The sequence below is a fragment of the Quercus robur genome, chromosome 5 (assembly GCF_932294415.1).
Source record: "Quercus robur chromosome 5, dhQueRobu3.1, whole genome shotgun sequence".
NCBI lineage: Eukaryota > Viridiplantae > Streptophyta > Magnoliopsida > Fagales > Fagaceae > Quercus > Quercus robur.
Window position 1 is genome coordinate 83,400,433 of NC_065538.1, and position 16,910 is coordinate 83,417,342.

Sequence of the window (16,910 nt, forward strand, 5' to 3'; positions counted from 1 at the left end):
GAAGGTTTTTTTTAAAGAAACTTTCAGTGGTGCATATCCAAAAGGGCCTAACTCTTGGATACCCAACACAGACTTTAAAGCTCTTTAACTCACATTCATTTTTCAATGTGGGATTAACTCACTAGTTTTTCTTTTGAGAATACTAAGTATTTTTAACACACACACACACACACAGAAATAGGAAGAAGGTTTTTTTAAAGAAACTTACAGTAGTATATATCCAAAATGGCCTAACTCTTGGATACACAACACAGACTTTAATATTTCACAAAAAGTTAAAAGGGTAGCTTATGGTTGTATTTTCGTTATGGAAAATATCTACCCCTAAAATTCTAAACCTAATCTGATGAATAGATTTCATTATTCTCTAAAAGGATTATAATAGTTATTTTTTAATGTATGTAATAATAGTCTATTAATCCTAAACCAATTAAATTCTACCCAATTCCAATCTATAGCCAAAAACTTTGTAACTCAACTGGTTGGCACCACTTGATGTTTCCAATAGAGACATGGAGGATTCATATCCCCCACCCCAAATATTAATTTATCGAAAAATTCCAATCTATTATTGTAAAAGGGTATAAATGAGATTGAAAGAGAGGAAAATTTTAAAATGGTGTTTACAAAGCGCACGTTTTAAAAACGCTCTTTTTAAAACACACCTTTTGAAACAGCTTATCTAAACAAGCCCTAAGCCATTTACACTTGGACTATATTGTTTAGTTTAGTGTTAAAATTAACTTAGCCGTAAAAGCTTGCTTTAGGGTTCTGAATATTTGCTAGGATTAATACAGCATATTTCATTCTTCTTTCGCAGGCGAATAAGGTACGTTGTATTCTCTGGAAGTTGAACCATAGCTTCTTTTAGTTCTTACTTCTTGCCTTCTATTCTTTAATTTAAAATGCAAAAGGTGTGGGAATTTTCTTTAGAATTCTCTCGCATTCAAAGATAATAACTTCTTGTTTACTAAATAGACACAAATTATCTGACACAAATTAAAAGATAATGACTCTCTGTATTCTTTGGTTCATCATTGTAAAGTTGTGATTTACAGCTATGTTTTATGTTGGCTTTATTCCATAACAAAAAGTGTTGTAATTGCTTTAATTTTATTCCTTGTATTTTGTGGGATTTTATTGTATTAGGTTTAGTATTAAGTTCGTGAAGAATTGAGCATGAATTGAAGAACAAGTGGATTTCATGAGAAGCTCACGAGAAGCTAACCTGCGAAAGAGCCACGTGTGAAGCACATGTTGGAAGCTGAAGAGTCATGCCAGCCTGGAGGATTTTGCAAGTGTCTAGTGAGTAAGGCCTTCCCACGAGATACCCACGAAACTCTTTGCCTGAAGGATTTTTAAGTGTGACTTTCTTACCCTTCACTCATACTATATATACTCTCATTACCCACAAAAGTAAAAGAGGCCATTTAGAGAGAAAAACCCTAAATAGGTTTTCTATAACACACACACCTATCTTTTAGAGAGAGAGCTACTCATCCTTAGTGAGAAATCATTCTAGCCTTTTCTCCTTCCCTCTTCTATTGTCATACCTTGAGAGAAGATTTTTACCTAAACACAACTCACACCTTTTTCAGAGTGTAAAGAGTGTTTTGGAGCTTGGGAAGTTTTGAAGATTTGCCAAAAGAAGCCGGTGAGGTTTAGCGGATGCAATTGGGCGCATTGCGGGATCTGGAAAGTTAGACAAGACACAGTTCCGAGAAGCCTTGTTGGAGTAGGAGCTTGGAGGGCTTAGGTGTACTGGGTAGATTAGGCTTGAAGGGTCTCTTGCTATTCGTGTATCCCAACTTATTGTCTAGTGGATCAATTTACCGCTTGGAGGGTGGCAGAGAGGTTTTTCGCTGAGTTCTTCAATTTCCTCTTCAATAACACATCGGCATGTTATCTTGTGTTTGCATCTCTCTTCCCTTACTCTTGTGCTTTACTTTTATTGTTTGTTGTTCATGTTTTTGCATTAGAGTAGTTATCGGTTTATTGCGCCTCATTTACTCTTGTTCCGCACTTAAATAAGTTAGAGTAAAAACAATCTAGCCGTAATCTTTTAATTTGGGGGTCTAAACAAACTCTTGTGGTTTCACACAAATCCGAGCTTTCAATCATTTTAAGATTAAACATCAAATAAAAGATAATAATAACTCTTTATTATTATTATTTTTTCATATTTTCATGACTTTTCCTCTCTTTTTTTTTTTTCTCACTAAACTAAACAACACTTTGGTTTTATCCTGTTAGGCTTCTCATCCTTTATATACACCTATTTAGCCCTTCATGCCATCTCATATCAAATTCACATGAAATTCTCCACATCAAGAATGATGTCCTTTAATTTCAACATGTCAACTACACTTTCCCAGCCCCATGGTTTGTCTTCTTCTCCCTTTAGTTGTTGGCTTCTCTAAATGTTGATTGGTTTTTTAAAATAACAGTATTGGTAAGTCATCCCAGTATCCCACTAAGCGAAAAAGTGATTATAGATTACATTACCTTCTATCACATGGAGTAATTTACATAGACTATAATTACGGCTTATAATATTATTGATTTACCCAATGGGTTATAGGATAATTTCTTACAAAATTTTTGAAAATGCACCAAGTGGGGATATCGGCTAGTAAAAATAATAATTAATTTATCTCAATAAAAAATTAATTGATCTAAGGAAAATGAATAATGTACTACAAGTTTTACAACATAAAAGCTTATAAACTAGTGTGGCATTATTTGTGGTTTATAAGCTTCAACTATCTCATTTAAGAATGTGTAAATTGTTTTGTTGTGATCGGTGATATATCAGTTTATAAATACAATGTAGTAAAAATTGTATTACCCGTAGCCATAGCAACATTCATTAAGCAATAATTCAGGGCACAATTTGAGGCCTAAGGGCTATACTTTAAATGTGCCTTTCTGAAATAATATTGAGTTTTTTTACATCAATTTAGTTCATTTATATATATATATATATTAATTTTTTTTATTTAAAATACATTATTCTTACTTTTTAATATGACTAATTCACTTGAGCAATGTTAGAGATACTACAAATTTTACCATATAACTATTGCAAATTGTTTCTCAAAAAAAAAAAAAAAAAAAAAAAAAAAACCTCTTGCGAATTGACATGTCACCAATTTGAAAAATAAAAATGGTTCAAACATTCATTTATTATACGCTTAAGTGCCACCAATTATATTCTTACCACATTAATTTTTTTTATAGTAAAACACTAAAACTTGTAGTAGCATGTTAAAAGTGTGTCATTTCTAAGACTTATGTAATAAAATTGTACTAGTATTTCAAGCATCACTCAATTTTATGGAGTATCAAAGTAAGTATATCAAACAATGTTATTGAAAGTTTGAAACAGCAAGGTGATTAAAATCAAATCAAAAACTTTATGAGCAACATAACCATTGACATTAACCATGAATATATCCAAAGGAAAGCTTAACATCACTAAGAAAACATAAGTATATGATATAGGAACTTAGAGCAAACTCATAGCAAGATTTTAGTTCATTGAACTAGACTAATCTACATAACTAGTATGTATTTATGTGAATTTGATTGTTTAATAAGAGGATTAAACAACTTAAAATGATTTTACAGATATGAGAATATAACCACTGCATGAGGAGAGGATCGAGGGAAGCTTAACAATTTTTGAGCCATTTGTAGAGATCCACGTAGCATATCATGAGTTGGATTTTGCCAAGCTCGTGGTGGAGTGATAACCATCTTCTCCAGCACCTTTGCATTCTTAAGCAGAAATTGTACCACAAAATTTAATTCCTTCTTGCCCATTAATCCTCCATAGCTTTGAATCTTGACAGACTTGAGGCATAGTAGCAAAAACTTAAAATAGGTATCCTTTAATTCCCAATGGTTCCCTGCATGATAGCTCCATCTTAAATACTGCAAAATAAAATTACATTAACCCGTTTTGAAGTTCACTTTTAAATTATGATATCTTCTCATGTTATAATGGAGATGACATATGAGAAGGAAACAAAGCCAAATCAAATTTGGAATTCTTAAATCAACTTTGGACATTTAGGATTTTAAGGAATTAGGATTAGGTTTTGGAAGGAAAAAGGCTAGAAAAAAGTAAGAAAAAATTATTATAAGGGTTTCTAATGAGAAAAAGAATAGTAGGATTTGGGGATCCAATAAAGGGGAATAATTAAAACTTGGGTTGCTATGAAGACTAACTCGTGCATAGTATTTAGCCTTTTCATGGGGTAATTGAGGCTATTTTGATGGATAGGTGATTTTGGATTTTGGGGTTTAAAGGGTGATACATCAATGGGTAAAGATTGAGTCCAATACTCCTACGCAGTGGACCCGTAAGGATTATGATACGTTTTTATTATGATACGTTTTTACTTTTGGCCACATGTCATGATCTTGACGGATCCAATGCATAAGAGTAATGGAGCCCAGCCAAATCCTAATCAATGTATGAATGCTAGGTTTCAAGTTGCTGAAAAAATTTAAAGATAAAGAAGAAACTTCTAAGCATCACACCTCCTATGAAACTTCAAACGACGCTTCACCACTTAAGAGAAAAAGAAAAATAATAATAATAATAGTAATTCTTGAATAGAAAGCAAACAAATTAACCAATACCTATTCCTAGTGGGACATGGATTTTTACTACGAACCCCAACCTAAATCACTAAACTCAAATAAATCCAAAATAAGGCTCAATAGACCATTAGAATAGCCAATGTCCAGAAACTTGAAGCTTAGAGAATTGCCTCTTGACACTTAAAAATAAAATAAAATAAATTGAAGTGAAAAAGTCTTCTGGTTGTCTATGCCTGAAAAGTGAAATCCGGGAAAAAACTTTGGCCATGAATGACTTTTACTCGATACTATTACTGATGTCTTTGCTGTAAGAAGGAAGATGTATTATCAATGAGAAGGCTTCGAGTAAATAGTTCACAAAACAACCACTTCAAAGTTCAAAAAGTCAACAATCAACATTTACTCTTTATGTCAAGAACTCACTGGATCATTTTGACCCCATAAATAGTTAGACACATTGAACTAAAATTTATATATATTAATGATTAGAATTAACCCTTCGTTAAAGTTCCTTTGACATGACATTCAGAAAACTGGTCCAAGAAAAACATACCTCTGTGCCTATACGGCAGAAGGGTGGGATGTGAAAATTCAATGTCTCCAAGTAAGGTGAACTTTGAAGTAGGAATGCAATGCCAGGAAGGTTCCAATTTTCCATGTTTGTTTCCATTGTTAAACATTGGCACTTTGTCAATAAGTTCCAATTTTCCATGTTTGTTTCCGTTGTACATATGCACTTTTTTTGCAGAGAAGGCGGATGTTTCGCTATTATTAAAGACACAACCTAGGTCCATCAAAGCAAGATGCAAAACACAATAAGATAAAGTGAATCTAAGAAATAATACGACCAATTGTAAAATACGTCAGCAGAACAAATTCTCTAACATGTGTTACAGAACGCTAAGTTACATAAATGTCTATATATACTTTATGCACCAAGACCTTGAATTAGAGTTGACATATTATCATGATGAATCATTATTTGGCACTAAAACAAGTGCCCTACATCTTATCATGAAACTAAAAGTAGGTGTCTCTAACTCAAAAGTTGAACCCATTAAATTGGACAATAATATCAGGTCCTTTAATTATTGATTGATTATTACTTGGATTAAAATCAAGATGCTCCGGAGAAAAAGCCTAACTCACAACAACAACGGCCTTAGTCCCCATGCCCAACTCACAATAGAGATTAGAGAGTATGGTGATTTTTCCTTTTGGTATTAATATAAAATCTTTAAAGCAAAATCAAATAGTACAATAACTTGTCATTAAAAATGCAATAGATGCTGTGCATTATTTTATATAGCCAAGCAATGACACTACCATCAATAAAAGATATAACCTTGATCTCTGCAAATGGAAATCAACATTATCAATCAAGAAAAACAAACGAAACAAAGAGAGTTAATAAAAGAAAACTAACCATGAGACACCAATTGCCAACAGTGAGTTTCTTGACATGATGCACACTCTGAAGAATGTCTCTCACAATACCCCGGTACTCCTTATAACCATACACCTCCTTAATATAATTATCCTCCTCACTATGATATCTACGCCGCATGTCGAAATCAAGTTTAACCTCAACCAACGCCGACACATCCTTTATCCGACATGTCGTGTAATAAAAATTCCCCAGAATTTCCAAAGAATGGATCTTTGGAGCCACAATTTCCAATTCCAACACAGGGGCATATCTTTTCGACATACCCATCAAATAGCCATCTATCACCAACTTTTTCAAACTCTCGGACACTATATCCAACCGATTAAACTCCCAACAATCATGCAATTCCAAGGATTCAAGTCTAGGACTACCCATTAACACTTTCCTTATCACATCTTCATGCAAGGGCGATTGCCCAATACACAAGTGCTTGAGTGAACTCCAATGTAGTAACCCATTAGGGAAAATTTTGCAGTAACTAAGATTGAGTTCAGAAATAAACTCATTGGCGTAGAGATGCTGAGGCAGTTGGTATCCGTCAAGATCGATATAACAAGGAGGTGAAAAATCTAGACTAAGTTGATCTACTTTGGCAGCTGTGGCGAAACGAACCCAAAGATCGACGCGAGGCTTTAGGTCTTTCTTGTACTTGAATCGAACTGAGAAGTTCGTTAGTTTGGAAGCCCTGTGTAGGAGCAGGGTATGATCTACGGCACTGGCGAAATCGTCGGTGCATTCGAAGTGATTAAAGTCGAAAAGGAGATAGGGAACGGAGGTCCAAAGATAGGCCCATCTTTTGGATAAAACGCCTGTTTCGACAGCGTCTTTAGTGGGCAAAAAGGAGAGGATCCTGAGGAGGATGGAGTCAGGTAAGGTGCTGATTCGATCTACTTCTAAGATTGGTGCGTGTTTGCGGCTTTTGGTTCGATGATCTTCATCTTCTTCTTCTTCTTCTTCTTCAGAATTACTGGTGGGATAGTATCGGTCAGAGGAGCTGTGGATTGAACCAGAGCTTTCTTCCTCCTCCATTCTGAACTCAACAGTAGTGAATAGTGATGTAAGATCCTTTACCTTCTATTCTTTTTTGTAATAGACAAGCAATTAATTAGGGATGTAGATTGACCATCAAAGGTCAATTTATTGGGTGTGAAACTTGAATTAGTGTACGTTGGCTGTGGGGGTGAATTTTAGGGAGGATGAAAAGAAAAAAAAAAAAAAAAATGTTAGGAAAGCTTTTTGCAAGGTGTTTGGTTGGGGGGAGAAGAAAAAAAATGTGGCTTAGACTTTGTTTGGGCCTACCAAAATTAGAGAAGAGTGTGATTTAGGCTTTGCTTGGTTACAAAGGAGGAAAAAGAAGAGAAAAGAAATGAATAATAGCAAGAAAATGAGAAAGAAAAGAAAAGAAATCAATTATCTTGTGTATGCTTGGAAACAAGGTGAGAACTCAGAAGGGAAAAAAGAAAGGAAAAGAAGGTATTTCTTTTTCTTTTGTTTGGTTTGCAATAAGAAAGGAAATGAAATAAAAATATATGTTTTTTTAACTTTTATGCGCACATAAATGTAAAAAATGCATAAAAGTTATGGGTAAATATGTAACTTTATGTCATGTTATATTATTTATGAGAGCCCATTTTTTTTATAACCATTGTCTCCCTTCAAATCTGTCCAATTTAGGAGAATTGCAAATATGTGGGCCTAGTATAAATGATTTCTTCTCTTTTACTTTTTCCATGGTAACCAAACAGAAGAAAGGACTACATTTCTTCTCATTTCTCTCTCCTCCAGCCTTTCCAAACACACTGTTACTTGATGAACAAAAATGCCCTCAATTGCTTTTTTTTTTTTTTTTTCTCAAGCTTTTGCTTTTCTATGGGCAAAGTTGGCTCTTCCTTTCTTCTTTTTTTCTCCTTTTTTTTTTCTTTTGCTTTCTAGGGACACTCTGGCCCTTCTTCTTCTTCTTTTTTTTTTTTTTTTTTTTTTTTTTTTTTTTTGTTTAACTATACGCTTTTTTTTTTTTTAATCTCTAGACATGATTTTTTTTTTTTTTTTAATAAATTTGGGTTGTTATTTTGTTTTTTTTTTTTTTTTTTTGCTTGTTTGTCACTTTATTTATTTATTTTTTTAAGTTTTAACTTATGGCCTCCTCTCCAGCCTCTTGATGATAGTTTTTTTTTCATCAGATCAAGGTACCAATCAGTTTTTTGTGTAAGCGGAAATTGAACCCCAGATCATTATTTTAATTGGGCATATTTTTTTAACAATGATATATGAGTAAATTTATACAAACTCTAGTAAATTTATACAAACTCATTTTTTCCATCTCTCTATTTTTTCACTCTCAACCAAATAAAAATAAGGGAAATTAAAATTCTTTCTATCCTCCCACTTTTCCACCTCTTAAACAAAACGAACCCTTCAAATTTGCCCAATTTGGGCGGATTGCAAATATGTGGACCTAGTGGAAATGGTTTCTTCTTTTTTATTTTTTCCATGGTACCCAAACAAAGGAAAGGACTACATTTCTTCTCATTTATCTTCTCTTTCTCTCTCCTCTAGCCTTTCCAAACACACTGTTACTTGATTGACAAAAATGCCCCCAATTGCTTTTTTTTTTTTTTTTTTTTTTTTTTTTTTTTTTAAGCTTTTGCTTTCTTGTGGGCAAAGTTGGCTCTTCCTTTCTTTTTCTTTTTTTCTCTTTTTTTTCTTTTTCTTTTGCTTTCCAGGGACACGCTACTCTTCCTCTTCCTTTTTCTTTTTCTTTCTTTGGGGGGGGGGGGGGGGGGGATGATAGTGATTTGCTTTGTTTTGCTTCTTCTTTATTTTATTGTTTAACTAGAAGCAATTTTTTTTCTAGACATGATTTTTTTAAAAAATAAATTTGGGTGATTATTATTATTATTTTTTGCTTGTTTGTTATTATTATTATTATTATTATTTTAAAGTTTTAACTTATGGCGTCCGCTCCAGCCTCCTGATGATAGTTCTTATCATCAAATCAAGGTACCAATCGGTTTTTAGTGTAAATGGAGATTGAACCCCAAATCTTTATTTTAATTGGACATCTTTTTTTAACAAGGATATATGAGTAAATTTATACAAACTCATTTTTTTTATCCCTCTATTTTTTCACTCTCAACCAAACAAAAAGAAAGGAAATTAAAACATTTTCTATCATCCCACTTTTCCATCCTCCGAACATTTACTATCATCCCACTTTTCCACCCCTTCAACAAAATGGACCCTTCAAATCTGCCCAATTTGGACAGATTGCAAATATGTGGGCCCAGTGAAAATGGTTTCTTCTTTTTTATTTTTTCCATGGTATCCAAACAAAGGAAATGACTACATTTCTTCTCATTTCTCTTCTATTTCTCTCTCCTCCAACCTTTCCAAACACACTGTTACTTGATTAACAAAAAGGCCCACAATTGCTTTTTTTTAAGCTTTTGCTTTCCTGGGCAAAGTTGGCTCTTCCTCTTTCTTTCTTTTTCTTTTTCTTTTTTTTTTTTTTTTTTTTTAAGATACGCTGCCTCTTTGTCTTTCCTTTTTTTTGGGCATGGGCATGACATTGATTTGCTTTGTTTTACTTCTTCTCCTTCTCTTTCTTTTTTTATTTTTTATTTTTTTAACAAGACGTAATTTTTTTTTGACATGATTTTTATTTTTTAATAAATTTGGTTGATTATTATTATTGTTATTTTTTGCTAGTTTGTCACTTTTGTGTTCTTTTTTTAGAGTTTTAGCATATGGTGTTTACTCTTGCCTCATAATGATAACTCTTTATTATCAAACTAAGACTCCAATTAGTTTTTGGTGTCGGCGGTGATTAAACCCCAGATTTCTGTTTTAATTGAGCATCATTTTTTAACAAATATATATGAGTAAATTTATACAAACTCATTTTTTTTCATCCCTCTAGTTTTCCCCTCTCAACCAAACAAAAATGAGGGAAATTAAAATTTTTTCTATCATTCTACCATTTTCTATCCTCCCACTTCTCCACTTCTCTAACAAAACGGATCCTAAGGCCAAAAAATACGTTCGCGCAAATTTATGCGTTTGGTGTGCCACTATGATGCCAAAGGGTGAGGGAGGGAGGTCTAGACCTTCTATTTCTGCGCTAAGAAAGATGCTCCAAAGAATATATGTGACTGTGTGATCTGTGAAGCACTCAAGCAACTGAGCTTTTTATTATTTTTAATTTGATAAGCGTAGGAGTTAAGCCATAGGCACTCTATACAAAAGCAAAACTACTCCACCCATGCATTAGTGGGTGACAATTGCTTCGTTTTTGGTTTTTTTAAACTTACAAATAAAAAATGTTCTAGGTAAGTATTCTTAAGGCTTTAGTGTGAAATTATTATTATTATTATTTTTATGAAAATAAATTTCCATTTACATTAAGAATTTTATAGTTTAAAGTGTAAAATTAAAGATTAGAAAATTTTAATCTAAAAAATAAGAATTTATTAAGGTAGAACCATAATAACTGAGACATAAACTATTATAACAATAATTTATTATTATTATTATTATTACAAGGAAACCATAATATGAAATAATTCCCTTATAAATATATTGTCCTTTTTGGCAATTTACTCCTCAAATCACAATTTTAATAAATACTAACCAAACACTCATCTTTTTCCCAAAAAAAAAAATAAAAATAACAAATTTTATCAAACAATCTACTTTTTCAAAAATCTCAATTTCATACTATACTTTTTAAAACCATCATTTTTTCGAAAAGTTCAATTTCAGAAAACTAAACCAAACTCACCTTAGACAACCAACTAACCAAGTCACCTTCTTCTTTATTTTTTTAATTTTTTGTTTTAATTTTTTTAAAGAAACCAACACACAAAAGTAACCTTCTTTTGAGCAAGGGATGTAACTAAAAGCTTAGTGCATAATAATTAATTTATCTCAATAAAATAAATAAATTAATCAATAATCCATGTAATGACAGTAATGAATAAGAAAATTTAACAAAATATAATTTTTTTAAAAAATTTTTAGCAAAATTTGAAATTTAATTATTATGATAATTATTAATATGTATTTGTTATGATTGTGTTTTGTATATGCAAAAAAATCCATTTATCATTTGAAGATTTTCCAAGATTCTAATGGAATATTGAACTATCTATATTATCTATAAGAGGATTCCTCTTTTTGGACTGGACTTTTATGTAGTTTAAAAATAGCCTTATTAATGAAGAGTAACTTCTCTTAGAAATAAGGTCATAAATGTCAAATAACAAATTTCATTTTGAATTAAAATAGAGAACTCCTAAAATTTAGGATTTGTTTCCCTTCACGTCCATCTTTTTATTCCCCAAAATTTAGCCTTTTTTATTCCTTTTTCATCCAATAAAAGTAAAACACCCCCAATTTAATAAATAAAAAAATAAAAAACTAAGAGAACTCCTAAAATTTAGCCTTCTTTCCCCTCAAGTTCGTCTTATTTTTCCTACCCAAACTTTTCTCCATATCACTATACCACTTTCAAACTTACATTCAAAAAAGAAATTATAGTTAGCACTTATTTGTAAAATTTAACCTTTTTATTTGTTTGAAAAATAAAAAATATATTTCCAAATTATAATAGGTGCAAATTATTAGTCTTTACCAAAAAAAAAAAAAAAGCATCTGAGTACACGCAATGCGCGTGCTTAGAGGCTAGTATAAAATATAAGTTATCAAGTGGTATAATATTGCTTAGAGTTACACCAAGTATAACTTGAACCCAACTCAACTTAAAGAGTTAGGTTCAAGTTACACCTGGTGTAACTCTAAGTAGTGTTACACCACCCAATAACTTGTTATTAAATTCATATTTTAAGAATCCCACCGTTGAATTACATTTTCTATATGTGCTTAACATGCATGCCAATTTTCATGCCAATTGGATTTTATTTACCATGTGATCCATAAACTCATATTTTATGTATTATTTTAAATTACAATCTTGAATTTAAACAATTGATTGATAACATGACTATTGATCTTTGATCATCGTGAATTTTTGCAGGCATGGAGAGTATATGAATATAATGTAATCCAACGATAGATTTGTCAAAATTCGCATCTAATAATAAGTTATTAAGTGATATAATATTGCTTAGAGTTTCACCAAGTATAACTTGAACTCAACTCAACTTAAAGAGTTAGGTTCAAGTTACACCTGGTGTAACTCTAAGTAGTGTTACACCACCCAATAACTTGTTATTAAATTCATATTTTAAGAATCACACCGTTGAACTACATGTTCTATATGTGCTTAACATGCATGCCAATTTTCATGCCAATTGGATTTTATTTACCATGTGATCCATAAACTCATCTTTTATGTATTATTTTAAATTACAAAAACTTGAATTTAAACAATTGATTGATAACATGACTATTGATCTTTGATCACCGTGAATTTTTGAAAGCATGGAGAGTATATGAATATAAAGTAATCCAACGGTAGATTTATCAAAATTCACATCTAATAATAAGTTATTAAGTGGTATAATATTGCTTAGAGTTACACCAAGTGTAACTTGAACCCAACTCTAACATAAAATAAGGATATGTTAAAATTGTGAAGGTTATGTTCCAAATTTCATGATGTTAACCTAAAGTCAAATGTGCTCAATTTTAAATAAAATATAGATAAGTCTAAAGATAGCATATGGATAATATCTATACCTAAAGTTCTAAACCTAATTCCAATCTTGTAACTCAACTAGTTGGTACCGTCTAATGTTCCAATAGAGACATGGAAGATTCATATCCCCCACCCCAAATATTAATTTATCAAAAATTCCAATCTATTTTTGTAAAAGGGTATATAAATGAGATTGAAAGAAAGGAAAAGAAAAGTTTTTTTTTTTTTGGAGGCTATTACATTTTATATAAATCTTTTGAAAAATACTAGGAGTACTATTGCAAAATTTATTGCATATAAGCCCTACAAACTTATATCTCAACTTGTGAACATGTGTGTGTTATATATAAATTGAAACTTTTTTATTATTATGCTATTAATGTGATACTAATCACATCTACTATGGTGTCAATTTATACGTATTTAGTAGAAAAAGGGAAACAAAAGATATTGGAAATCTTTGACGGTGATATTAAAAGTATGAAAGAGCAAAGTGATTAAAATCAAATCAAAAAATTTATAAGCAACATAACCATTGAAATTAAGCATGAATATATCCTAAAGCAGGTTTAACATCACAACGCAAACATAAGTACATGAAATCGAAAGCTAAAGCAATTTATAACAAGATTTTAGTTCATTGAACCAAACTAATCTGCATAACTACAATGTATTATGAGAATTTGATCATTTAAGAGGATCGAACAACTTAAAATGATTTTACTCGTATGGGAACATAACCACTGCATGAGGAGAAAATCTAGGGAAGCTTAACAACTTTTGAGCCACTTGTAGAAATTCACGTAGCATATTACAAGTTTGATTTTGCATAACTTGTGGTTTAGTGATAACCATCTTCTCTAGTACCTTTGCATTCTTAAGTAGAAATTGTACCACTAAAATGAATACTTCATTTGTGTGGAAAAATTCTCCAAAACCAAAGACCTCGAGTCTTGAGGTGTCGTAGCAAACTCTTGAAAAAGATAACCTTTGATTTCCCATGTGTCACTTCATCATAACTTCTTTCTAGATACTGCAATATAAAAGTCACATTAGCCCATTTTGAAGTTTAGTTTTAAATTATGATATTTTGTCATATTATAATGCAGTTGATGTAGGAGAAGGGAACAAAGCCAAATCAGATTTGGAATTCCTGAGAAAACTTTGGACATCTTGGATTTTAAGAAATCAGATTTGGAATTCCTAAGTCAGCTTTGGACATCTTGGATTTTGAAGATTTAAGATTAGGGTTTGGAAGGAAAAATGCTAGAAAATAGTAAGAAATAAGGATTATAAGGGTTTCTAATGAGAAAATGAATAATAGGATGACTGCAGTTTGGCCACATGTCATGATCTTGATAGGTTCAGTGCACAGGAGCAATGGACCTAAGCCAAGTCCTAATCAATGTATGAATGCCAGGTTTCAAGTTGCTGAAAAAAATTTAAAGATAAAGAAGAAACTCCTGCACAAATGACCAATACCTATTGCTAGTGGAACATTATGAACTTTTTTTCTACAAAGCCCAAACTAAATCACTAAACAACAATAAAAACAAAATAAGACTTAATGGACAATTAGAATAGCCAATGTCCAAACACTAAAAACTTACAGAATTGCCCCTGACACTTAAAAACTAAATACAATTAAAATTAAAGTGAAGTTGGCTTCTTGTTGCCAGGGGCCAGAAATTCTAGATAGTAACCTTGGCAATAAATGACCTCTTATTCAAACAAACAAATTTCCAAAAGTCTATTACTGACTTCTTTGTTGTTAAAAGAAAGATGTATCTTCTATGAGAAGCTTGAGTAATGATTAGTATTAATTCTGCATTAAATTTCCTTTAATATGCCATTCAGGAAATCAGACCCAGAAATACATACCTCTAACTCTGTGTCTGACTCTATGTGGCCGGATATGATGTCTATAACCAATGTCACCACATAAGGCGAACTTTGAAGCATGCTTTCAATGACAGGAAGATCCCATCTTTTCATTCTTGTTTTAATTGTTTTAATTGTCAGACATTTGCACTTTAACAACGGAGAAGGCCGATATTTCACTGACATTATTGATAGCACCTAGGTGTTGGAAAAATAGTATGGAGTGTAGGGAATTTAACCAAAATCCCAACCTGTGAGAAACAAAACAAATAGAGAAAACACACGCAAAAGAAAACAATCACACGCACAAGACAATATTTACGTAGTTTGGCAATTTGCCTATGTCCACGGAGTTGCAGGGATTTCACTATTATTAGGGAAAATACAATAGTGCACAAGAACACTCGGCTGCACTTAATACAATATATATATATATATATATTAAAGTCGGCAGAATAGGTTTCCTATTACAACTTGTATTTGGTTTAGATGACCAAATTGGGCTTTGGCAATTCAAGCCACACGAGGCCCAACATCAACAAATCTCCGCCTTGGCTTGAATTGATCAAGCTACACTAGCAAACTCCTCCATCGCCTCCACCTTAGCCCTTAAGGGCTCACAAGCTGCAAACATCAACCACAATCCTCTATAACACAAACCCTTATCCCTGCAACTCATCCTCCTGTCCTTAAGCTAGAAGGCCAACTGAAGCTGCACACAGCTTCAGCTTTTCAATAGTGACACCCTTAGTCAACATGTCTGCCAGGTTCTTAGATCCACAAATCTTCTCAAGTATTACCAGCTTATCTTCAACAAGATAACGGATAAAGTGATATTTTGTCTGTATGTGCTTCGACTTTGAATGAAAAACCGAATTTTTGGCAAGAAAGATTGCACTCTGACTGTCACTGTGTAGAATGCCCATCTCCTGCTTCTTACCCAATTCATCTAAGAAACCATGTAGCCAAAGCATCTCATTTCCAGCTTCAGTTGCTGCAACATACTCAGCTTCTGTAGTAGACAAAGTGACAATCTTTTGCAGATTTGAAGCCCATGATATAGCTGTACCACCCAGAGTAAAAACAAACCCAGTAGTACTCTTTCTACTATCAATATCACCAGCAAAATCAGCATCTACATAACCCTGCAGTTTCAAACTTGCACCTGTGAAGCAAAGACATGTATCTGATGAACCCTTCAGATATCTCAGAATCCACTTGACTGCCTCCCAATGCTGCTTTCCAGGCCTACTCATGAATCTGCTCACAACTCCCACTACATGTGCAATGTCTAGCCTTGTACACACCATAGCATACATCAAGCTGCCAATAGTTGAGGCATAGGGCACCTTGCTCATATGGTCCATTTCTTCCTCTGTCTTCGGTGACTGTTCTTTGCTTAGTTTGAAATGACTACCCAAGGGTGTGCTCACTGGTTTAGCTTCATTCATGTTGAACCTGCTAAGAACATTCTTCACATACTCTGACTGTGAAAGCTTCAATGTACCATTAGCCTTGTCTCTAATGATTCTCATACCAAGGATTTGCTTTGCAGTTCCCAAATCCTTCATTGCAAACTGTTTGGACAATTGTTTCTTCAGATTATTAATCTCCTCAATGCTAGACCATGCAATAAGCATATCATCCACATACAACATAATATGATGTAAGAATTGTCAGAAAACTTAACATAGCAACAGTGATCAACTTCACATCTCTTGAACCCAATTCTATGCATAAAACTATCAAATTTCTTGTACCACTGTCTTGAAATTTGTTTTAGGCCATACAAGCTCTTTCTCAATTTGCAGACTAGATTCTCTTGTCCCTGAACAATGAACCCTTCTGGCTGAATCATGTAAAGGTCTTCCTCCAAGTCATCATAAAGGAATGCTGTCTTCACATCTAACTGCTCAAGATGTAAGTTTTCTGCAGCCACCATTCCCAGTACCAGTCTAATTGTTGACATCTTCACAGCTGGAGAAAATATCTCTGTGTAGTCAATGCCCTCCTTCTGTTGGAACCCTTTAACAACTAATCTAGCCTTGTAACGTTTGCTACCATCATGCTCATTCTTTATTCTGTATACCAACTTGTTGTGCAAAGCCTTCTTTCCTACTGGTAATTCAATCAGTTCCCATGTTTAATTCCCCAACAAGGAATCCATCTCATCCTTCATGGCTAACTCTCACTTGCTTGAATTCTCATCTTGCAAGGCTTCATCATAACACTCTGGCTCACCACCATCAGTCAACAGGAAATAATTTAAAACATGGGAATAATGTTGTGGAGGTCTAATGTTCCTGGAAG

The 16,910-nt window shown here is 32.8% G+C and overlaps 1 protein-coding gene across 1 annotated transcript; it reads right to left on the minus strand.

The window, feature by feature from the left end:
• Window positions 1-3,541: 3,541 nt before the first annotated feature.
• On the minus strand, window positions 3,542-14,714 carry LOC126728845 (F-box protein At5g03100-like). The gene is made up of 5 exons (XM_050434607.1): window positions 14,601-14,714; window positions 8,000-8,018; window positions 6,038-6,951; window positions 5,165-5,395; window positions 3,542-3,936 (listed from the first exon to the last, which is right to left on the minus strand). The coding sequence occupies exons 1-5, from the start codon at window positions 14,712-14,714 to the stop codon at window positions 3,625-3,627; spliced, it is 1,590 nt and encodes a 529-aa protein (XP_050290564.1). The 3' UTR covers window positions 3,542-3,624.
• Between the last annotated feature and the right edge of the window lie 2,196 nt (window positions 14,715-16,910).